The sequence below is a fragment of the Photinus pyralis genome, unplaced genomic scaffold, assembly GCF_008802855.1.
Source record: "Photinus pyralis isolate 1611_PpyrPB1 unplaced genomic scaffold, Ppyr1.3 Ppyr1.4_LG7, whole genome shotgun sequence".
In the NCBI taxonomy this organism is placed as follows: domain Eukaryota; kingdom Metazoa; phylum Arthropoda; class Insecta; order Coleoptera; family Lampyridae; genus Photinus; species Photinus pyralis.
Window position 1 is genome coordinate 27,476,727 of NW_022170738.1, and position 25,273 is coordinate 27,501,999.

Sequence of the window (25,273 nt, forward strand, 5' to 3'; positions counted from 1 at the left end):
CGGACATTTTGAACAACTGTTGTAATTACGTACGCGTCATAATTATAGTTTATTTTGAACCTTCTTTTGTTTTTAAAAATGTGTTATTATTAAGTTTAAGCAGTGGCGCAGCGTAGGGGGGGCGGAAATTTTTAAAACCGCGGTAGCTCGAAAAATAGCGATCTGATGGAAAACTGGTAGAGGAACTTTTTGTTCAGTTTTTGTTCTATAACACCATCCCCTGTATGTTAAACAATAATGTAAGCTTTATTTAAAACGCTAGAAGTAAACTCTCGAAGCCTTACTGAAATAACTGCCCTATGTGAACTCGGCGACAAAATACTAAGATGAACAGCAAGGGGAAATGCATGAAAGTGCCATCTCGTGTTTTGATACGATAGCACTTACCCTTGCTTGGAGAAGTACTATATAGGCACAATGAAACAAACAAAATCATGTTTCGTTTGAAACCTCCATGATCGGCTCAAAACTCGAATTGAGCGAGATACGAAGAGACGCTTTGAAATGGACCATAAAAAATAAATACAGAAAAATAAATTTCCATTTTGTATTGGAAGCGAAAACCTTTACACTGGAAATCTTCTTTATGAAATCATGCTTTGTGACAGTCTGTTCGGGATTGTTAACCTCGAGAAGAGGGAAAGATATTTTAATTGTGTTGTAACGAAGCAATCGTTTTCCGCTCTGAAGTTTCATACCCGAAGTTATGACCACAGTGTATATTTGTTGAGTTGACCAGCTTTGCTGAACGCCCGGTATCTGGAGGAGTTTTAAGACGGGTGCGTTATTAGGTAGTTTCGGAATTTACTTATTTACTCTAGGAGGCGAGGAGTGAGCTTTGTGTGTTTTTATTTTGTTTAATTGTTTGTCTTACAGCCCATAACGCACGTAAGTTAAGTAGTGAATTTATCCATTTTTGCAACAGTTCCTGTAGGAGCATTAAAACGTAATGTGTAAAGCTCTCTTGCCACGGAAGAAGAGAAGAGAATCAATATTATTACCTTTTGGGTCCGTTAATTATTATCCATCAATCGATTTTAGTTTTCTAATGGTATATGAAAATCCAAGATTGAAACCCGAAAGATCGTGATCAACGCGATAACCGATTGCGCCGTTTGACCTCACATTTCAAGGAACAAAAGGGCATTGCTGGAATGCCAAATTTGAAGATTTCATTCCGACTATGGGGTACAGGTAACAACCGCCGATTAAGTCGAGAGTACATCCGTTAGGTGCGCGCTTAAAAAACTTGGAGTCTGACATCGATCCCATATTTTTCCAATGTTAGGGAAGGGCTAATTAATTAAAAATAGTTTAATTTGTTTGCACGTATCAAAGATATAAGCGTGCGACATAGGAATTTCAGTTACTCCCTACTCAAAATGAACGTTCAGATAAATAGAAAACGCACTATGAATTTGGATCTTTTGCTTTTGCATATTCGCAAGCTACGTTTTGTAAGTATCGTCTTAATCTTTATCATTGCCGTAAATTCATTTTGTATCCGTACCGTATTTAAATCTTTTTGCAACCGTACCTTTTGAGTTGGCTTTGCAATGAAGTTACCGCACCGTATTGATTGGAATTGGCTTTTAGCGAACCTTTGCTATCGCTCCGTTAATTTTAAGGTAATGTTTTTTATTACTTTCCGTTTGCTAATTATAAGGGGGGGGGTGATATTGTTCGCTTTCCCGCAATTGCTTTCCCGCCGATTTGTGTTTTGTTGCGTTCATTCCCGTTAGGGGGTTTGCCGTAATTTTGTTTTAGTTTTTCCGAAATGACCGCCGCCATCTTCTGAACCTGTCTCGACCAGACTTGAGGCCGTTCGCTTAGTGGCGATCGAGTCCGTCCACCCGTCCATTCATTCCGCCGATAGAACAGATTGCCGCCGAGCAAATGGTACTTATTATTCCGTTAGTACTTATTTAAATTGTAAGCTCACAGAGTGTGCGCGAACTACACCCAGTTCGTCACAGTGTTTAGCTTGAAGGAGTTCCTAGATGACCCAAATTCTACTTAAAGCATATATTCCCACGATCACAAGATGCCAAAATCGCTAGTGGGCCACTTACTAGGAAGAACAAGATTATATGAAAACAGCTAAATAAAATTGGCTGAACAACCTTTATACTCAATCTTGGCGGTGTCCAAGAAAAATAGCTTTGGGATCATGTCTAACTTTAAGCAACATTGCCATTTAATTGTCAGTTTTGGGGGGAAACAGCAAAATACACTACTGGAGTTAAATTTGCTGGTATCCTTCCTAGGTTATTTCCTGGGCAATTTGGTAAGTACACAAACTCTTGCTGTTTGGCATACACAGCACACGCGGAACAGGCTGGATTCTGCTTCCAAAAAAGACTTTCTTTTTTTATAATTTTAATAATTATTCTAATATATAAGTATTGTATGAAGAAACTTAACATTTCGTAAACACCTCATTATTAATTATAAACTTATACGGTAAGCTCTGTCGGTATTTAAATGAAACGTGGCGCAAATAATATAATCAGCGTGGGAAGATTATTTCGCACCTCGTTCTTTATCTACTGACAACTTTACAAAATACAAGGTGCGTTTTGAAAGTTCAAAAAATATATGCAAAATTTCACCTGATTTGGTTCATATTAGCGTTAAAAACCGACAAAAATTATGAAGTTATGAAACCATTAAGACATTTGTAACATTTACTTCAATAGTTTTGGAAATCGTCAGGTTCCGTGAACTTCTTTACAAGAATATGGACCTAAGTGCCTCCTTGATGATTAATGCGTATTGTTAAATCTTAAACTGAGGTTTCGCAAACGTGATTGTCAGCCTATGGAAATTGATTGCAAAAACGATTGTCTTTTTACGAGATTGCCAGGTGACCCAAATCAGGAATAACCGAAAGTAATGTGCTAATTGTGGGGACAATTTTGGCAGAACCATAACCCATCGAAATTTCGATAAACTAGACTACCTTAACTGAAACAAATCGGAAGATTACGTTAAGTCGTTAAATCGCTAATTTGAAGTGTAATGGACACGGACACCACAGCAAATTTTGCAATAATTGCAGGTAGTAATACCATCAGGATTTAAAAATGTTGTTGCTTGGGGCTGTTATTTAATTGATGTTATAATTAACGTTTGCAACATCTGGTTAGTAGCAGACAGTGTTTTTGTGTATGGTATTTATCAATACGTTGTGAAATATTATAATTATTATAGCAACGTCGAAATGTTTTCATATACGATTTGCGGGAGTACAATGTTTGAATAGATTTGATAAGTTTGCTTTGTGTATGTGAATATATTTGCGAATGGTGAATGAATTAATATAAACTGCTTGTTTTCCAAATAACCGTACAAATTACCAAGACAATTCTTGCGTGAGAATAGAACGACAAAAATAATTACTTCCTAGTGATTCTCAGTTTTTGGTGCCCACAAAAATTCAGTTGCTGTATGTGTTTGTTGATAGAAAACTGCCACTAATTGACGAAATTACTGTTATATAGCGGATGATGGAAGCACCAAATTTAATATTAACAGTTACTTTCATATCACAAGGTTTTTACTTTTTATTTCAAAGCGAACTATAAGTACTTTATATACAACAAATACAATACGAAAAAGTTGGAAGAAACACTTCGATTTGTATAGAAAAGATACTTTTGTGGTAGCATTTCCACCCACCTCACAATCTATACTAGCTCATTTAACTAGGAGTGCTGCGTCTGTTTTACACCTAGCTAAAATTAATGTTGATATGCTTAACTATCTAAAGTTGATATTTTGCGTTCTCTCAGCACCAGTAAGTCAAACATGCCAGGTTGAAAGTAAATTAAACCAGTCATTTAATCCCAAAAAATTTAAAAAAATGGAAAGACAATGGGATACTAATTGGGACGTTATAAAAAAATATAACGAAAATAATTAACAATACCAACTTACAAAAAAGGGGGTAGGCAGAATGGGCCTTGGGTGTGCCCAAATGCTGCCTTACCGAGCTCCTCTTATATAAATAGAATAGAATCAAAAAAGAAATTTCAAAAAATTCAGAGCTAAATACTGAATTAATTAAGAGTGTTTTTTTGTCAGTACCTTAGTAGACACTATACTCCGTATACTCGGGCCCTTAACAAGCAAAAGAAAAGAAATTATGAAACTGAGGAAATTATATCAAAATGAAAAGAGAAAGTAACACAAAAATGATTAGAAAGGCTAAGAAAAGGAAATTCATAAAAACACATGGCAATGAGGAACCATGGAGCGCTAACGGGCGATCAAAAATGAGTTGCTGTCGAGTCGCCTTTGGAAGTTCAAGTTAAGTACGATTTCCCATGTAAACAAAAATTCCAAAGGTAACTCGACAGCCACTCATTTTTGATCGCATAGTATATGTAAGAATTTTAAAAAGAAAAAAGAAATATGGTATAGAAAAGTAAAGAAATATATAGTACATCCAAAGTATTTGAGGGGCCTAACCGGTCTAAGAAATAAAGAATCTGAAGAAGTAGACTGGAAAGATCTTAAACAATTTTAAAAGCTTGGGAAATTTGAAGTGTCAATGTTCTAAAGAAGGCAATGAATACGAACTGAAGAATTTGTAGGAATAGGAGTGTACTTTTGAAGAATTTGAACATCTAATTTCAAGATTTGAATTTCAAACATGTTTAAAACTGGAAAAATCTGTACAATCCAAACATCTGAAAAATTGGAGCAGTGAAGAAGCACCATGGATTTGAAACATTTGAACCGTCCAAAGAATCTGAAGCAAATACTAAGAAGAATGGAATCGGAAATCTAACCAGACAAAAAAACACCAGAAAAAAGAAAAAAGGATTAGACAATATAAACTGAAGAATCCTACGCAATGATCTTCGAAGAAACTGAGACTGAAGAATATCATTAATCTGGAGAATATTGTGGATCTGAAGAATCTAAAAATAACCTTTGAATTGTAACTGTTAACGTAACTTGGTCAGTAATTTATCGAGTTTATTTAAGGTAAGATTGTTACGATCATACATGTGAATAGTTGTACTTTCATTATCGAAGCAATTATCGATCGTATTTCATTTTGTTTTTGAGAACCTTGAGATCATTCTCGATTTTTTAATTTTAATTTGTTTAATAATTGGCGAATTTTATTTGCACATTTAATCTAGTCGCAGTGTTGAGTCAAGTAATTAATAATTTTGAATATTTGGTGAATATTTTGTATTTGTAGGATACGAGGTCTAATTTTGGAGACAATTTTATTTTGAGATTTTGGTGATTGAATAAACCAGTATTTTTTTCGTTAACTTGACTGTACTGTTATTATTACCCTCGTATCTTCTCCATTGACTTTACGCAAGCGCAAATAGTTTTCTAGTGCCAAAGAATTTCATACTTTTCTTCCAAGACTCCTTTTATAAAAAAGTGTTCTCGCAAACCACATCCGCTTCATTTTTAAGAACTATCAAAACACTAATTGTCCTATCGCATAAACCAAAGTTATCAATTATTTTCTCATCTAGGTTGTCTATTTACTTTTAACACATGTGTCAAACGTATACGAAAAATAAAAGTTAAACAAATAATTTCTAAGAATAAGGAAATTCGGAGCAAAGAAACCCATGCACCTTTATCATTTTACAATGTCTGATCAATTGAGTTAAAAGAAATAATTTCAATAAAAGACGAACCATGTATACCGTAATCAGTCTTTCTGTTAAACATAAGATAATTACGCAAACTGATATCACAGCGTCAGCAATACTTATTTTAATTTTCATAAAGAAACCCTAAAAAGCATTCGAATTGCTCCAACTTACTGTTACCGATAGGAAGGTTAAACGAGATCGTCAGATGAAAAAGGGTAAAGCTGTAGACACAATCCACGATGCCCTCATTTCAAAATGGAACAAAATTGTGAGATTATGATCAATAGAAATGAGAAAAATACATAAACCGTATAGCCAGGTCAATCTAGGCAGGTTTATACAAGTGAGGTAGAAAAAATTAGTAACAAAGTGATCTCTGCGGAAATGAGTACTCAATGGGGTCCTTATTAATCCCTCAAAAATCGCACTTTGTCGCATTGGTGGAACTTGGAAAAAAATAGCCGCCATCTTGATTTTTTTCGAATTTATTAAATATTTCGTAAAGTATACATTATATCAAAACTCAAGAGACTTTTTTATGGAGAATCAAAAGTTACCTATAATAAAAAAAAGTTTAAGTCTATTGATCAAAAAACAAAAAAGTTATTGAAATTTATGATATGGATTTTTTAAAAATTTGGTAAATATCTGAATTACTTAGTTAAACCTGTTTTGTATGCCCAATAAATCAAAAAAGTGCTTCTTCAAATTGCTACAAGAGAACAAAGATCTGTGTCGAGACTTAGATGTATTTCAAGAACTTGTAGATGCAGATATAGCAACGGCACATTCTTAGGACGTATTTTCAGGTAATTTTTTAGCGCATTTTTGCAAAAAATTTTTTTTGTAAAAAGTAGCTTTTAATCTCACTTTGGCTGGCTGGCTGGCTGGCTGGCTGGCTGTCTGGCTGGCTGGGTGGCAGCAAATGTGGGCGCGTAGAAGAACTCTTGTAGAAAGGCAACGGGTGTACGTGTATCTACAGGGCCGTGAAATTTGTCAACCTTAGGGACATGGCTACATGATGTGGGGTTGGCGACATCTGGGCGTCATCCTCGAGCGTAGTATACTAACGTGAAGGTTTTTCAGTTTTTTCCTATCTTCTACTACAGTTTTGGTCCGATTCTTTTGAAATTGGTGTCGTCGGAAAGATGTTGTAAACGCGCACAACTCCTGCGTGGCGGAATTTTGTTTTTTGTCATAGGGGCGAAATTAACGACCTTTTGCGAGGCGGCGCGCGCGTCTTCGAGAAGTAGTCAGGCGCCTTTTACCTTCCGTTGCGAACTCACGCGGTTTAACGTTTCGTGAATCTCGAATCGCTGTCTCTCTTTCTCGTGTCGCCAATAGAAGTGAATTGCGAGTGAACGGGACGTCGGAAGTGGGTACCGTAAAAGGGAANATGGTGGAGTCAAATCTTCAAACGCGAATTGCTGGTGAACGGGACGTCGGAAGGGGGTACCGTCAAAGGAAATGTGGTAGCCCCCGACACGATCTTCCTGATGGTGGAGTCAAATCTTCAAACGCGAATTGCGGGTGAACGGGACGTCGGAAGGGGGTACCGTCAAAGGAAATGTGGTAGCCCCCGACACGATCTTCCTGATGGTGGAGTCAAATCTTCAAACGCGAATTGCTGGTGAACGGGACGTCGGAAGGAGGTACCGTCAAAGGGAATGTGGTAGCCCCCGACACGATCTTCCTGATGGTGGAGTCAAATCTTCAAACGCGAATTGCGGGTGAACGGGACGTCGGAAGTGGGTACCGTAAAAGGGAATGTGGTAGCCCGCGACACGATCTCACTGATGGTGGAGTCAAATCTTCAATCGCGAATTGCGGGTGAACGGGACGTCGGAAGGGGGTACCGTCAAAGGAAATGTGGTAGCCCCCGACACGATCTTCCTGATGGTGGAGTCAAATCTTCAAACGCGAATTGCGGGTGAACCGAACGTCGGAAGTGGGTACCGTCAAAGGGAATGTGGTAGCCCCCGACACGATCTTCCTGATGGTGGAGTCAAATCTTTAAAAGCGAATTGCGGGTGCACGAGGAAAGTGGGAAGCGGTTAGTGAATGTAGTAGCCTTCGACAAGATCTGTTATTGATGGTTCAATCGAAAGTGGCTAATAGAATACTGATCTGCCACACAAAAATGCGCTGAAGTCCCTTCGATCTCAAACGAGGACTTTGATAATTTTTTAAGTATAAGGTACATTTCTCATTACGCTTACGTTGTATATTTTCCTAGATCCAAGAATGGCTGGGAAACTCCCTCGACCCCCTCAAATATGGTTGGAAAACTGACGAAAATGGAGTTCTAGTACCTATTACCACAACACCCTATTGATTACTCATTTCCGCAGAGATCACTTTGTTACTAATTTTTTCTACTTCAACCACCTATTTTGACTAGCCTAGTACCATAATATAACATGCTAGTACGCTTGGTAAGTTTTGGTTGGAAGTGATATTTGCGTCTTACAGTTACTGAATATGTATTGAAACTCTTTAGTTAGAGTGTAATAGCAGAACTAATATGTACATAATAAATTATTGCGCCTATACAACGAACCTGTGGTCATATGAATACGACACTGTTTAAATATACTCAATTGAAACAATATAAGGAAACGAGTATATGATTAATATCTAACCCTCCCTTAAAATCATATAGGTATCTTTCATTTTTGGTATTAATGACTATCATTATAATCACGAAATAGATTGATGGAATGAAAATATTGAAACAGTGACGAATCCCCACAGTAAAATATTCTGAAAATAGAAAACGCTCCCTTAAGAAATCAACTATAATTAAAAAGTAATTAATAACCCTACAAACTACTGTAATATAACGGATACCAGCGGGACTACAAAACAAGGAAGTAGAACGTTCCCGAAAACTGGAAGAAATAAGCGAAATTCAGCCAGTTTTTATTAATACTGATTACTAAACCATATTCAAGCTGCAATCAAATCAATTTATATTACATAAACACACACCGTATACGATCATTTTTAGCGCATTTTTGCAAAAATTTTTTTTGGTAAAAAGTAGCTTTTAATCTCACTTTGGCTGGCTGGCTGGCTGGCTGGCTGGTCGGCTGGCTGGCTGACTGGCAGTAAATGCGCGCCCGTAGAAAAACGCTTGTAAAAAGACAAGGAGTGTACATGTAACTATCGGGGCCGTGTAATTAAGAACGTTAGGGATGGGGCTACAAGATTTGGAGTCGACGACATCTGGACGCCATCCCCGAGCGTATTATACTAACCTGGAGATTTTTCAGTTTTTATCTATCTTCTTCTACAGTTTTTCTCCGATTGTTTTCAAATTGGTGTCGTCGAGAAGATCTTGTCAACGCGCACAACTCCTGCGTGGCGGAATTTTGTTTTTTTTTCCTAGGGGCGAAATAAACCACCTTTTGCGCGGCGCGCTTCGAGGGGTAGTCGACTTTGGGCGCCCAAAAGTTTCTTACAGCGCGAATCGCGGCCTCTCTTTCTCGTGTCACTAATAGAAGGTCGAGCTATGTGAAGTACCCAAAAGTTGAATACGATTTTATGCCGGGATTTTAGCGAAATCTACCAAAATGTGAATTACGAATGAACGGGACGTCGGAACTGTGTATCGACAAAGGGAATGTGGTAAACCCCGACGAGATCTTACTGATGGTGGAGTCGAAACTTCAAATCCGAATTGTTGCGGGTGATCAGAAGTGGGTGTCGACAAAGGGAATATGGTAACCCCCAAAGGATTTTAATGATGGTGGAGTCAAAACTTCAAACGCGAATTGCGAGTGCACGGTAAGTGAGAAAATGGTACCGACAAAGTGAACGTGGTAGCTTTCGGCAAGATCTTATTGATGGTGGAGTCAATATTCGCTAATAAAACACTGATCTGCCACACAAAAATGCGCTGAAGTCCCTTCGATCTCACACGAGGACTTTGATCATTTTTTAAATTATAACTACATACCATTCTTTAAATATATATAAATAAATCCATGTATGTACTACATTTGATTTTTGGGTCCATAAATTGGCACATTTCTTGGTTGCAGAATTTGTTAGCCAACATTGAAATTTTGTTTACCAAATTTACAAACCATGCATAATTTGTTTACGTATCTGAAAAAAGTTACTTAATTGCGTGCTCAATGAAGTGGTAGCTTAATACTTTTACGTTCTTCTTGATTAATTATTTTAATTAAGTCGTACCTATGTCGCACTTTTGTCACAATAGCGCGACTGGCCCTGGATTATCTGATTGCAAATTTAAAATCTCGTGGCTTCATATTTCTGGAAATGAAGTAACTAATAGTTATTCGAAACGACATACCTACAGTGGAAAGGTCTTTGTGGTTTTTAAATGAGGCGATAATAGACAAAACCGTTCTGGTTTCTTAGTCTGCTTATTTATTGTATCTTATTCGGATGGAAGAATTACCATGTTCTTGCATAAATGTGGATTAAGTTGCAAAAATCCTGTCACTGATTGATTTTCTTTTTTTACGGTAATTTATATGAATTACCGGGTAGATCATAAAAAACATGATGTTTTGAGTACTATTTGTGATATGGTTACTGGTCACTGGAAACGGCGTAAAAACCAACCTGATTTCCGGTTGAATGGTGTTAAACACTTGTCTTCGAAAGTTGTCGCAAGATCACCCCCGTAGATGATTATGCAAAATCGTAACCAATGCGTCATACAATAATGCATCAATCATTACTTCACATTAAAATTAATGGGGTATGGGCAACGTAAATTTGAAGTCCAAGTACATATCGTGCTCGACTATTAATGATGAAACCAACCACTAAGGTTTTAGTATCTGTCCACTTATTGACTCGGTTCCGTACCAACGATATAACGATTTCTGCGGGGTTTGAGGTTCAGTGATTATACACAATGGTGCCTTGCGAAAATCAAGATCGCGCGCATCTATTTGAAGATGCAGGGCAAACTAAATAGAATAAAATGTATAGAAGATAAATTGAGGCATTAGGTACGTACTGTATAAAAAACTTCTATATTTATGTTTCTTTGTTTGACTTTTACTATATAATTTATCAATATATCCTTGAACAAATTCTGATTACCTATGTCAAAACGTTTACGTGGGGTTTTTTTAAAAACTTTATTCCGAAAATTATCACGACAGCAGGGCGCTTTTGCGTATCTACAAGTAGGTATTAGAAGAATTAAAGCATCTTATTCTCCTTTTTGCTATTATTTCAACGTTATATGCAGTGGGAGTTGTGAATTTAAAGTTACTGTCAAATAACAGCGTTATACGGGGTGTACCAAACTGTTTGAAATTCCATGGGTAAGTTTCTTAATGCATATTGTAGCTTTATGTGCTAACTAAAATGGCGCTTAAAAAATTTAAAACTTTAAGTAATGAAAAAACACTGAACGAATTCAAAATAATAAATATTTGTTAACTGATTTAATATTAAATATCAATAGTTAGAAACGGTTTTAGGCTTTTTTAATAGTGAAAAATTTGATCGACAGAATAAAAAAGACAGTTTGGTTCCCGAACGAAAGCGATGACTTAAAGATTAAGATGATTTGCCCATTTGATCGTGAAATAATCGTAACACTTTAACGAAAAGTTGAAACTTGATTGAAATTCATTAGTTGATTAAATCCCAACTTACTTGATATACCTACTGTGTTTTGATCATTGAATTATAGTTATAAATTCAATGCTTTGATGATGCGCATTGGAAAATCAGCCTGCGGTCAAGCAACCCACTTTACACCTTTGATTCAACTCTTCTAATTTTGCGTACGTACTTACGTCTAACATTTTTTTGCAGTGGCAGACTGTGCCAATTTGAAATCAATGCATTTTTCTTTATACCTATGTTTAGCTAATGGTCGAGTTGGGAAATTGTAACAAAAGAGATGGATGATGCCCCTACTTTCTTTTGACATGGTTTTGTATTCTAGGTTGGACAATAATATTTAATATTTATACCCACCCAATAGGGGTACATTGTACCTATAAACACGCCCACTGTGCAAGCAATAAATCAAACAAATATTAAATAAATAAATAAATCCATTTCATTGGAGGTGAATGCCTAGGGGCTGGGGCGTTAACTTGGGGACCTCACCCAAGGCAACCTTTACCAACAATTTTTTGCGAATAGTGACCCCTATTTTAACTCCTAAATAAAAGAGAGCGATGATCAGAGGGCCCGGTAATCATATATTTCCGAGGCCCAATCTTTGTAAGGGCTTCCAGTGCTATTCCAAGTAACTGATGCGTCCCACTTCTCTTGTATATCATTATTCGTAAAATTAGGGGATGTTTTCTCTGTCACACAGTTTTTTATTTTGGTTAAAAACTGTAGGTCTAACTGGGTAGTAGCATTATTTTTTAATATCGTGGCCAATATGCCATTTGAATGTCAAACATTTGTGGAAAAAAAATCTAGTGAAGATTTGTTTGGCGTAGGTAAAGCTTTTGAATAAAAAATGTTTTACACCTGCAATACAAATCAAATTCAGTTAATAATTCTCAGAACAATGTCTTCACATAGACTACAACGGCTGAAACACGTCATTCGTTTTTTTCCCATCTCCAAGTATGGGGTGGGGAGGAGGTTGATAGTCTTTTTCCAGACAGTTTTTCCATAGAAGAGCTTGAAGAGTTGGAGGTGTATTCGCAATTACTCTACATTTCTTTCATGAAAAGGAACCGCCTAACTCATTAACTGTGTTTCAGGGAGGTGTTGCATCATACAAAAGAATCACAAATCTTTGCACGGTTTTGCATGACATCTTCATCTTGGAGTCTTTCCATTCCCCCTGCTCAAAAAAGAAATTAATAATATTCAGATACGCCATCCATACTTCTAAGCTCCTTTCTTGGCTGCTTCACAAAATAATGACACGATATCGCATGAAATGAGAACATAGGCCGTAGATGCCTATTAGCGTACGATTTTTCTTAGTTCCGAAATTAATCCAAAGTGAATATGCTCTCTCATTAACTATTATGCCAAGAATGTAACCAAGCGCTTTTTGCCTTCATCTATTCCACTATTCCTAAAAGATCTGTGCAATTATTGTGGAAGGTGTAATTCGCATGTGCACTCCTGTTCCTCTTGATTGGCACGTCAGCGTTTAATGATTCATTGCTATATCTATAACACATTAACTCAATTCGCTGTATATTTTGGAATAATGGAAATAATTACCTACTTACAGTATTCCGAAAACATTTATTCATTTCTTGGATCGAGGGCAATAATCGCTGTACTGCGGCAGAAAAATATTTCTCACCTTGGTTTCTTTTCCAACACTGCTCCCCAAACAAAGAATAATATCCTTTCTCAATCTTCCGCTTTCAGCGATAGAAGATTGATTCTCTTGAGCAAAATCTTTTTCTCGATTTTGAAAAGTTACGTATAATTGCAAGAAGCTGGAATCGTGTCGGAGATCAGCAATTCTTGTTTTTGATTTTGAAGCAACTTTCAATATTTTGTTTAAGGACATCATGTATACACAACTCGGTTCTGTTAAGGAGGCGTTCAATATATTCAATATATTCGTCATACTGCTTTAACTCAATTGAATGGGCGTTCTCCATCATCCTGACGGATTCTTTTTGGGCACTTTGGACTACCGATTGAAGTTAAACAGTTACTTTCAAATGGACTTCCTTCTTCACTTATATTATATTATCATGCTTTTCGTATCAGTAGCAGATATCGCGCCATCAATTCTCATTTGCCATTGGTCGACCACTTGGGAAGCCGACCAACGGCATGGATTTTGCTAAAATCTTAAAAATTGTTATTCAGCAAATATATGAAAGTAGGTATGTACACGTATATCTAACATTGATTTTTACTAAAAATATGGCCCTTTGGAATGTTAGTCTACGTCTATGCAACTTTTTGTACCACTCCCCTCCCTCATCCCCGGATTGCGTCGCCACTAAAAAACTACATCACAATAAAGCATTTTCGCCGCCAGCATTGAAATATTTTTATGTTATACGATCCCAAAAGAGATCTAAACGAGATGGCTTGAGTAAAAATAAAATACAGCACTGCCAAGTTAACAAACTCGAGTGCTTTTAGTGTTAAGAATAAAAATTGGGGGATTGAGTGAGTCACACATTCACCGATTTTTCTCGAGCGGTTTAGGGATAGGGGTCTGAAAGCTTCTTTGAGACTTTTGTAAGATCTTGGAAATGGTTTGTGGCCCTTAACGGCTCTTAAAAACTTTCAAATACCCAAAAAGCTCTTCAAGGCAAAATCTATTAATTACTCTTGCAACAGTTTACATTGTAAAATTTTGCAAAAATTAACAATAAGACCAAAAAATACACTGGTTTTATTCTATGTGCACTTCTTTAAATATTAATTAACTCACTAATAAAGTCCTCCTCCATTGAGTATTGTAGCCTTCTCGCTGCTACACTCTTAGGACGTACATAAGGATTTTTTAAAGCTCTTAAAAACCTAAGAGGCCATTAAAGGTTCTCAAACCCTCTAGAAGACCCGTGAAGGCTTTTTGGGAACTCTATTATAGACTCTTGTAGGGTTTTCAAAGTCCTTAGAGACTGTTGACGACTATTAAACGTTCTTAAAGGCTCTTCAATAATCATATAATAAATACTCCTAAAGATGACTAAAACCTCTTTTAAGGAACCTCAAAGCTCTTAAAAGAGCTATCAAAGGTTGTACTTGTGATAAATATTAGGAACCCATAGAGGCAAAACATTTCGTGACCTGTTTCACTATACCGGGTGGTGCCTAGAGCGACGCAGCATAGGGATTTCAATGGTAATTTCTTCATAGTCAATTACTAGCTCCCCTAATTATTTTAGAGCAAAAGTCTAAATATGTTTCTTTTAGAGAAAAAAATACTGCATCTGCTCATACTTTTAATTATAATTTTCCGTTTTTCAAAACCGTAGAAATTGACAAAATAAAAAGGTTCATTTTACAATAAATCAAATATGCCTTGGAATTACCTAAAAAAACAGCGATCACATTTCATTATTTGCCTTTGACGTATATTAAATTTATTGTTTATAAATTAGTTAAAGAACTACAAGTGCAATAACGTTCAAAATGTCCGTCAAAACCATCAGGAAAACGACAATACATTCAACGTTTTGGCTGCAGTAGCGGAAAATCAAAATATAAGTTTAGGAACAAATCTTCTTCAAATCAGTTTTTTTTCTTAGATTATGTAGGTAGGTACTCTGATTCCGGAAAATGATAAACAAATAGTATCTGATGCAGATGCAGCATACATTCTCTAAAAAAACATTACCCTAAGATGCCTTTTATTGCGTCGGTTAGTTGAAACAGAATTAAATATGGAAATCGTTCGACGTCAAACAACGATAAGTTAGATGCGATGCGCTTGCAGTTTGTTAAAAGATTCCAAAGCATCACTGATTTATAAAAATGTAATTTTTTATTTTGTCGATTTCTATGGTTTTGAAAAATGGAAAATTATAACTAAAACCATGAACAGATGCAGTATTTTTTTCTCTAAAAAAACGTATTTATACTTTTGCTCTAGGGGAGCTAGTAATTGACTATAAAGAAATTACCATTGAAATCCCTATGCTGCGTTGCGCTAGGCACCACCCTGTATAAAGAGGTTAAAGTAATACAAAAATTGATTTGAATATCTATTATGTACACAAGACGAGAAGTGCCTATATTTTACCGAAGATCCTTCAAAACAATCGGACAATGAGCTTCTTACATTGAGCCCGCTAAAGAATTCGTCGACCTAAAACCCTGAGGCAGCCCAACAAGGTCAAGATATGGGGGATCCAAGGCAACAACGGAAAAGAATTTGCTTCTCGCCCCGTTTTTAAAGAAATTCTAAAATGCATCTATAGCAATGGAACATCTATGGCGTCGTTGTAGGAAAATTTAACAACGCCGTATTTGGTGTGAAAATAGTGACTTCGCCTCGCCGGAAAGTGAGTTGATTTATCGATTCCTAGGGATTCTTATTTCGCTACAGATAAGGGTCCTTCTAATTGCGGAATTGGATTAATAACATTCAGTCGACGCTGTTTAATCAATTAGTTGCATAATGCGGAAATGCACAATAATTATACGAAAACAATATTATTCCAATCAAATCTAATCACTATTAAAACAAATCGTGACAATTATTAACAAGGAAAGTATCTGAAGGGCTATTAAAATTACCTAAGGATAATAATAATCTTTAGTCTGGCAAAAAGTGAAGTTACTTTCTTTGGATGGTATATAAAGCGAAATTTCCTCGGTGGTAAGTCAGTTGTGAGTTACAATGAGTTCCTTGCTTGTAAGTAATCAACTCTGTACATATGCAATGTGCATGTCAGTTTATTGCAGGTGATGATTTTGGCGATTTGTGGTGTGCGAGCTGAGGTCTTCTACAACGGTTACAACGGGCTGTCGGCAGCTGAGATAGCGGCCGCGGTTTCAGCAGCGAAGGACGCCTCGGCTAATGTACATTCGGCCCAGCACCGCGTACATCTGGCCAAAGAGGAGGTGCTGGCTCGACAAAAGATTGCCAGCGAGAAACAAGCTGCAGCAGCACTCGCTGTACAGCATACGGAGGTGGCCGTAGCCGTGCAGAGGCAGCGTGCTAACGCTGCAGCAAACGCTCTTGTTTTAGCTCAGCAGCGTTTGGCACATGCTAAGGCAGTTGTGGCGGAACATCAGCGTATCGCATCCGAGAAGGAGGCGGCTGCAGCAGCCGCCATTCATCATGCTGCCAACATTGCCGCCTACCAGATTAAGAAGAATGGTACGTAATCAACATTTTGTATACCGGGATAACCGATTTCTTGTAGAGAACACCAATGCTAAAATCGCCGCGCTGAACTCTGTTGCAACAAACGCTTTCAACCACATCGCCACAGCAAAGGATACCACACTAGCCGCAACTTCCGCTGCCATTCAAGCAAATGTCGATCCTTGGCATTTGTCACAGAATGTAGTTCATTTACCCCTTTGGGGTTAACTAACTTAATACCAAATTGTGGTTTATGGGTTTCTAAATAAAACTTTATTTTATTCTCCTTGCATATTAAAATCACCACCCCTTCAGTTGAAGGGCAATAACTAATTTTTAGCGATTTTAGCGTTAATTTCCTAGAGTACCAGAAAAATCAATATCATCCCGAGATTCGTTGCCATAGGAACGGGTGCGGTCCTGTACTGCTTCCCATTCACTGTGCCAGTCGCGATGTTTACAAATACAACGGGGTGCCACTAATTAAGCGATATGTTAGTAAAAACAGTCGCATTTTTGCTTTTCCTTTACAAAGCCGCGGCTGACCAATGGTCCTCCGCAAATCCAACAGTGTTTAATATCGGTGGGGTTTTGAGCAATAATGAAAGTGCACATTATTTCAAGGAAACTATTCTGGTAAGTTGACTAGTAAATGGGGCACTCATCATTTATGCCGTAAAACTCGTAGCATTTGAACTTTGACCAGCAGTACGTTCCTAAAGGAGTCACTTACTATGACAAGGCAATTTTAATGGACCCAAATCCGATACGCACCGCCTTAAATGTTTGCAAATCAGTTATTTCACGAAGAGTAAGTTGTTAATTAATCCCCGTCTCATAATATTCCTATTGGCTTCAGGTATACGCCGTAGTCGTTTCTCATCCCCTAACAGGAGATCTTTCACCGGCCGCTGTTTCTTACACCTGCGGATTTTACCACATCCCAGTGATAGGCATATCATCACGTGACTCAGCGTTTTCAGATAAGGTAAAGCAAAGCGAAATGTTATTCAATTGTAAGTTAAATTTAAGAACATCCACGTATCCTTCCTTCGCACTGTGCCACCCTACTCGCACCAAGCGGATGTTTGGGTGGAGATGTTGAAGCATTTCAATTATAAGAAGGTCATTTTCATACACAGCTCGGATAGTGATGGCCGAGCGCTTCTGGGACGGTTCCAAACCACTTCGCAGAATTTGGAGGACGATATTGAAATTAAAGTTCAGGTTAGTGCCTTGTTTCCATAAACTAGAACCGCTCACCGAGATTTGTAGGTCGAATCCGTTATAGAGTTCGAACCTGGGCTGGAGAATTTCATCGATCAACTCATCGAAATGAAGAATGCCCAATCGAGAGTCTATCTACTTTACGCCAGCAAAGTGGACGCGAAGATCATTTTTAGAGACGCCGCCCTGTACAACATGACCGAGTCGGGTTATGCGTGGATTGTCACCGAACAGGCTCTAAAGGCCGATAACGTACCCGAAGGCATTCTAGGTCTCAAACTTGTTAACGCAACCAATGAAAAGGCTCACATTCGTGACAGCATGTAAGTAGCTACATGTGCAGAGAGGACTATACGGTGTGTTTCAGTTATGTTTTAGCATCGGCTCTACGCGACATGAACCAGACCAAAGAAATCACGGAAGCGCCGAAGGACTGTGACAATTCCGGGTCGATTTGGGAAACTGGGCGTGAGCTCTTCAATTTTATCCGGAAACAGATTCTGTTAAACGGCGAAACTGGGAAAGTCGCATTCGATGATCAAGGTGACCGCATTCATGCGGAATACAACATTGTCAATATTCAGCGACGGAAAAGTCAGGTTGTCGTTGGCAAATACTACTTCCACAAGGTAAGCTGCGCTCAGCCACCTCTCGCACTTACACGACGCTCTCCAGGAAAGTACCAAGATGCAATTAACCGTTGAAGAAAAACGCATACTGTGGCCTGGGCGCAAGCTAGTGAAACCTGAAGGCTTTATGATACCAACACATCTAAAGGTGCTTACAATTGAAGAAAAGCCCTTTGTATACACCCGTAAATTAGGTGAGGATCAGGAAGCGTGCCTCGCCGATGAAATCCTATGCCCTCACTTCAACTCAACCCAAGATGGTAAGTAACTTGACTCAATCCAAATTTCCCTTTTAGTGACAGTACTATTAATGCCAAAAATTACGTTGATAATTTTTACCACCCGCAAGTGAGTAAGGGAGGTATTGCATTGGTGTAAAAAATGACCCCCCCTCACTTTTTTTGGAAATGCACGTTTTGAGACACCAGGAATCTGAATCAAATAAAATCTTGATGATGTCGATCGGCCTGTCTGCTGTAGGTACTCTCATTTCCGGCTAAATGGCTGCACCGATTAGAACCACATTTGGTGCTATTTCTAAGACATAAAAGGGCAGAATCACGCAAGCGCAAGCGTATGGGTGGAATCTGTACTAGCCACAGCAATTTTTTTTAAATAAGCCTGGAGTCTAACATGAGCTGTTTGCAATTCATATATCAATTTTTTCAAAATTTAGGTTTTTTCCTTAATTCTTTTTCTCCATAACAGGTTTCACATGAAGACATTTTCACAAAAATCCCGAGGTTTCTAAGCGAGGTTGCAAAAATTCGGTAGGTATCGGAGGGTTTTTCATCATGCCAATCCAAACAGCGATCGCACATGCCAAATAAATCCCATGGTAGTTGCACGTTACTAAGGGAGCATTGTAAAAAATAACCCCCCACTTTTTTTTACGGAAATACACGTTTGGAACACTAGGAATCCGAATCAAACAAAATCTCGATGTCGGTGTGTGTGCCTGTCTGTCTGTACTATACTCTACTGTCTGGCGAAACGACAGAACTTATTGGAACCAAATTTGGTACGCAGTTTCGTAGACATAAAAAGAAGAGCACAAGGAAGAAATGCGCAGGTGTATGGGTGGTACCTATCTGTGTTGGCCACACCACATTTTTTTAATATGATCTATGATTTGCACCACGATATAATTTTGAAAACTGACGATATTTTATGTACAACACGTCATGTCAGTAATCAATAAAAAGGAAGCCACTACCTAAACTATAGCTTTTAAAAGGACAGAATTCTACATCAATTCCATGAATTCCAAATGAATTCCAAGAGGTTATCCACCAGAATTCCACAGTAGTTTGCGCTTCGGATTTCAACCAAATATGATGCAAACTGAAATCCATTGCTGAAATTCTGTACCTACCTGCGATTCTAAAACTTGTACAGTTCTAGAGGTGGTGACGCTATTGGTAATTTTACGGCAGTAGTAAGTTTGTCCACTTCCAGAGATGTTTACTATTTCTAAGGGGCTTTCTAAGATTCCCAAAAGGTTTTTTTACGTTTTCTAGCATTATTAACGAGCTTCTAGCGAGTTTATAATTTCAATAAACTTTACGGGAAAGACGCTCACTTCGATAAGAAGACTTCTGATAATGTATCGATCTGTGGAGTTCCAGATCTAGCAATGCCATTGTTTACTTGCCCTATATTTACAGTGGGCAACTCTGGAGGAAAAACGAGCGTTTTAATCCAACTTTTCTGCATGCACGTGCTTTCTGACGTAAATTTTAGGAAATGGTCTATAATTTTCTTTTGTATGTATATTGTTGTGTAAACTACGCCATGTGGACGATTTTATTGGTATCAACAATGTAATGATCGGTATGAGTTAAATTTCAATTCTTTTTAAGTTAAATGTGGTCGCTAATTTAGATTGAACACAATTTCCATCATATCATTTGAATCGAGGTCAATGTTGATTTGTTTTTGAATTTTATAAGCTTAATTTGTTTAAATAATTACTTTGGATTATTTATCTTATTGTTCAGTTATATTACGTGTTTTAAAAAATATTAGGGACATCTGGAAATAAATGCGTAGTGTTTAATTTTCTAGTTTCAAGTTTCTAGGTTCTAAGGCTTTTCCTAACGCACGATAACCAGTTTGTGTAAATCAGGAATCATGTGAAATTAAAGTGGAGATTCTGAAGGTATATCAGTTTGTGTTTGTGTTCCCAGTTATGACCGGATTTTAAGATTATTAACTTTAAGTTAATTAAAACTTTATTTAACTAATTTGTTTCAATCGATCGCATGTGCGTGGCACTTTGTTTGTTGACCTTGGGTGCGTTTCTCTCTTTTACAGCTTTATTAATTGATTTATGTCGAATAAATTTTTTTCATCTGCAAGCGATCAGCTTGGTGTTTAATGGACCCCAAATAACCACCCAGGACATAAGAGGTCTCAAGATACATTTTCTATTCGTGCCAAGGATTATGTTAGGTTTTTACTCTTTATTGAGATTTTCCTCTTACCAGATAGATAAGAAGACCTTTATGCTGAAAAAATTCTCCCTTGTGTAAGAAAGTGGGCTGTTCGGGAATTTTAAAGTCCTTAAGTAAAAGCCGTTTTATCAATGTACCAATATTAAAATGAAATTTTCATACGTGAGCGCTATGCATGTCCCTTTCACGCCTTCTTGATCTTACTTGCCATCTCCATTCCCGCCTATTTAACTCACGCTTTTTCTCATTTCATTTCTCATTTCTTCCAACGGTTGCTTCATTATTTTTTTCTTTTCCGTCATGCTTTCCTTTTTTTGTGATTAATGTTTCCTCCCTTCACATCTCTACACTTCATGCTTGCTTCAAAGTTATTTTCCTTCACGCCTCTTTCACTGCTGCGTCACGAATCCTTCTCTCTTAGTTACATATCATTTGATTCCTTTACGTCTCGCTTCCACTTCTCTTCTTTTCTAACCACCCATCCCCATTTACATTTTAAAATTTCTCGCCATATTTTAATCTCGCGAAATCTTTGGAAAGATATTCTGGCCATGTTTTTAATTTCAAGTTGCCACTGAACAGTTTCCTACCTTAGCTTTTTGTTCGAGTTAATTCTCCTGTATTACTTTATAGAGACAGCGAAATACTGCTGTAAGGGATTCTGCATGGACCTTCTCAAGGAATTGTCCAAGAAGATTAACTTCACGTACAGCTTGGCTCTTTCGCCGGATGGCCAGTTTGGTAACTACGTCATTAAGAACACATCAGGTAAGGCTTAAAGGCCCAGCGCTTTCGTTAACTATTAGTGTAGCAATCGGGATGAAGAAGGAATGGACCGGGTTAATTGGCGAGTTGGTAACGGAAAGAGCAGATATGATTGTGGCGCCACTAACGATCAATCCTGAGCGAGCTGAATTCATCGAGTTTAGCAAGCCTTTCAAGTATCAAGGTATCACAATATTAGAGAAGAAGGTAATCGTTTTTTGCTATCGTTACGTTTTCACTCGCATATTTCAGCCATCGAGGTCTTCGACACTCGTCTCGTTCTTGCAACCCTTTAGCAATACGTTGTGGATTCTGGTGATGGTTTCCGTACATGTTGTCGCTCTAGTGCTTTACCTTTTAGACCGATTCTCTCCGTTTGGTCGGTTTAAGTTGGCCAACACGGACGGTACGGAAGAGGACGCGTTGAATTTGTCGAGCGCAATTTGGTTCGCATGGGGTGTGCTGCTAAATAGCGGAATTGGAGAAGGTACTCCGCGAAGTTTTTCAGCCAGAGTTTTAGGTATGGTCTGGGCGGGTTTTGCTATGATAATTGTAGCTTCTTACACTGCCAACTTGGCCGCATTTCTCGTCTTGGAAAGGCCCAAAACCAAACTATCTGGAATAAACGATGCGCGAGTAAACTTACCATGCTAGTCCTCACTGTCTGACCTAACTTGTTGTAGTTACGCAACACCATGGAAAATTTAACTTGCGCTACAGTGAAAGGTTCTGCTGTCGATATGTACTTCAGGAGGCAAGTAGAGCTGTCGAATATGTACAGGACAATGGAGGCAAACAACTATGCGACCGCAGAAGCCGCGATTGCCGATGTGAAAATAGGGTAAGAAGACTTTAGAAGTACGTGCGATTCACTCACAATCTTGCAGGAAGTTAATGGCTTTCATCTGGGATAGTTCTCGTTTGGAATTTGAGGCAGCGCAAGATTGCGAGCTGGTGACTGCAGGGGAATTATTTGGAAGGTCCGGATATGGCATAGGCCTTCAGAAGGGATCGCCGTGGGCCGATGATGTGACGTTGGCCATTTTAGACTTACACGAGAGTGGGTTCATGGAGAGCTTGGATAACAAATGGATTTTGCAGGGAAATTTGCAGCAATGCGAGCAATTCGAGAAAACGCCCAACACGTTGGGTCTGAAAAACATGGCAGGAGTGTTTATTTTGGTAGCGGCCGGAATTGTTGGTGGCGTGGGTTTAATTGTGATCGAAATGGCCTACAAGAAGCATCAGATTAAAAAACAGAAAAGGATGGAATTGGCAAGACACGCTGCGGATAAATGGAGAGGATGTGTTGAGGTATATGATTCTGCAACATATTGTGTTCTATTGTACTTTTTGCAGAAACGGAAGTCTTTACGTCTGACAACCACTCAGAGACGGATAAAATCAAACGGGGTTAATGATACTGCTACTATTTCATTGGCCGTTGACAAGTACCAAAGGACTGGTGCCCCAGAACGTGCTTGGCCCGGCGATTCTGATATCAGACAACGAAGAATCGAAGAGTCTGGTGGTGTTCAACCTGTGCCGCGTTATTTACCAGCTTATACTACTGATGTTTCTCATTTAATTGTTTAAAAAGAATTGATGTACCTAATAGCTGCTAATTAATAAATCCCTAAGAGTTTATCATGGTGTCTTCATTTGTTTGACAAAATTACATTTTGAGATACCCCAAAATTTAATTTTCATGTGCTGCAATATAGGCAATTTACATTAGCAAAGTGTTACATCGGTTGCATAAGTAATAGAAAATTACTAGTAACAAAATGCATTTTTGTATTGGGTTTACTGGATTCTAGTTACGACAGTAAAGACCTCAGAGTAAGAAATGTAAAGACATCTGAACTGATACCCCTATAGTAAGCAACTTAATTTAATGTGGTAAAAATTACCCACCGTGAAATTATAATGAGTTCCAAAGAATTTATGTAAATTGAGATTTTTCATCCGATTAACAAAGGAGAAGTCATAAATATTGGTTTAAAAATTTATTTAATTACCAATTTGCCGATTAATGTCGACTGTAATTTTTATCAAGGCTATAACAAACTGCCAAATGATATAATTCCTAATTATGTAAAAAAAAGACGTTTTAAAACTAGCAAAATTGGGTAACACGAGCAAAAAGTGCTTCTAAGTCAACATGGGTAATTATCTAATAACAGCTAATACTTTCAAAATGTGGTGATTAACGTTGTATTTATGTATTAGGTGTATCAATCTAACTAATTAGTACATACAAACGTGTCTCCCCACAAAGAGTGGAAAAATTGCCATAAAAGCAACAGTAATAAGCAATAAGCCACAAACGCATACAAAATAATTATCAAAAAATCACCAAAATGGTTACCTACTAATTTTGCCGGAACTTGGGGAAATCTATACCCGAATCGTGACCGTTACACTTTATGTATTGTTCTTCAGATGAGTTCCTATCAAGATAATCAGCTTACTTCAATTACGCAAATATGAAGACTCCCGACTCTGCAGATAAAACCGAAGATTGACAAAAAACAGAATCATTACTATGGCTAAATCATTTATTAAATTCTAGTTCTAGTTCTTGTCTAGAAACTTCGGAGTTGTTCAAAATTCTTACTAAAATGTTTGATGTTTTTGAGAATTCTAAAATCTTTATCAGAAGTTTAAGATATTTTCTTGATATTTGGGCACCTTTTTTTAGAATTCCAGATGGTTTCCTGGAATTAGTTGAATCAGAACGTCTTGTAATATTTTTCCCAGAATTTTTTTTTGATAATAATTATTACAGTTTATTATCACCAGCAAATCAATCAGGAAAATATATAAAGGATTGATTATATGGTAACATAATCATCCTTCTAAACAGCTAGCTAGGTAAGTAAAACATAACTTTTTGTTAAATTCCGATATTTGTCGGAATGTTTTTCTTGAAAACTGTGTTTCTAGTAACCGTAAAAGTTTTGAGTGTGTGTAATATTTTTGTGAGGAATCCTGATTTTCTCTTACCCCCAGAATGTTTCGGAGGTTTTGCATGTAGGAAAATAAAATGATTGGCGAGGAAATACTGAAGTACGAGGCCCCTTTGGGACCGAGTACTTTAATATCCGAGTGAAGTAGTATCATCTCTTACTGAGGAATTTTGTACTACATTTTTCCCGAAATCGTCTTTTTAATATAAAATTTTTAATCATACAGAACTATTGATTAATATTACCGTGTCAGTTTTCACAGGAGTCTAGTAAAGTGACAGGAGGTCCTGTAATCAGGAATAGTGGTACTGTCATGAAAACAAAGTGGGCATGAAAATGAAGGTTTCATTACAATTCCGATTTTTCAGGGAGCTTTTATCATTTTATGGGTTCTTTCTTAAACCCTCTGAAATTTAATTTGGATAATATAGTTTAATGATTTTTTTGGAGAATGCAAGTGGTTTTTCTTGGTTAAAGCTTTTATTTCGTAACTTGGGTTTTTTACGAAATTATACAAATATTCTCACCAATTTTCAATTTTTCTGAGAAATGTATGACTTTATTCGGAATTCTAGTGCTATTCTTGCACTGTAAGATGTTTTCTCACAAGTCACGGTTTCAAAAAGCTGCCACAAAATAGTCTAGGGCTAATATTCGTCTTCATCCTTTGTTGCTCCGCTCTTACATTTTTTTCTTGCACTAACACATCTTGATGCACAAGATTCATGGCTCTTTCCGTTAAACTTTGTTGAAAGTGGAAGCACAGAAGAATTTCTAAATATAATGGTTTTTAAAAGGTACCGCACGGTTATTGGAA

At 37.5% G+C, this 25,273-nt stretch overlaps 2 protein-coding genes and 1 long non-coding RNA gene across 8 annotated transcripts; 2 read left to right on the forward strand and 1 right to left on the reverse strand.

Annotated features, from left to right (window-relative positions):
- Window positions 1-9,604: 9,604 nt before the first annotated feature.
- LOC116176307 lies at window positions 9,605-10,337 on the reverse strand. The gene is made up of 3 exons (XR_004146426.1): window positions 10,236-10,337; window positions 9,799-9,920; window positions 9,605-9,749 (listed from the first exon to the last, which is right to left on the reverse strand). It is a non-coding gene; the product is annotated as an uncharacterized LOC116176307 (long non-coding RNA).
- A 129-nt stretch (window positions 10,338-10,466) lies between these two features.
- On the forward strand, window positions 10,467-16,691 carry LOC116176299. Of its 5 annotated transcripts, XM_031494794.1 has the most exons (5): window positions 10,467-10,630; window positions 15,315-15,598; window positions 15,643-15,951; window positions 16,002-16,419; window positions 16,466-16,691. In XM_031494794.1, exons 3-5 carry the CDS (start codon window positions 15,937-15,939, stop codon window positions 16,633-16,635), a joined length of 603 nt encoding a protein of 200 aa, XP_031350654.1. In that variant the 5' UTR covers window positions 10,467-10,630; window positions 15,315-15,598; window positions 15,643-15,936; the 3' UTR covers window positions 16,636-16,691. The 5 variants fall into 5 exon arrangements, with proteins under 5 accessions (XP_031350654.1, XP_031350655.1, XP_031350653.1 ...); XM_031494793.1 differs by lacking the exon at window positions 10,467-10,630 and adding an exon at window positions 10,795-10,951 and having other exon boundaries at window positions 15,315-15,951; XM_031494795.1 differs by lacking the exons at window positions 15,315-15,598; window positions 15,643-15,951 and having other exon boundaries at window positions 10,468-10,630.
- A 63-nt stretch (window positions 16,692-16,754) lies between these two features.
- LOC116176295 (glutamate [NMDA] receptor subunit 1) lies at window positions 16,755-23,131 on the forward strand. 2 transcript variants are annotated; one of them, XM_031494788.1, is made up of 13 exons: window positions 16,761-17,043; window positions 17,096-17,218; window positions 17,267-17,395; window positions 17,440-17,634; window positions 17,683-17,957; window positions 18,002-18,263; window positions 18,310-18,523; window positions 21,353-21,487; window positions 21,531-21,691; window positions 21,737-22,120; window positions 22,168-22,325; window positions 22,372-22,798; window positions 22,844-23,131. In XM_031494788.1, the coding sequence occupies exons 1-13, from the start codon at window positions 16,900-16,902 to the stop codon at window positions 23,078-23,080; spliced, it is 2,844 nt and encodes a 947-aa protein (XP_031350648.1). In that variant the 5' UTR covers window positions 16,761-16,899; the 3' UTR covers window positions 23,081-23,131. The 2 variants fall into 2 exon arrangements, with proteins under 2 accessions (XP_031350647.1, XP_031350648.1); XM_031494787.1 differs by having other exon boundaries at window positions 16,755-17,043; window positions 22,372-23,131.
- The last annotated feature ends 2,142 nt before the right edge of the window (window positions 23,132-25,273 follow it).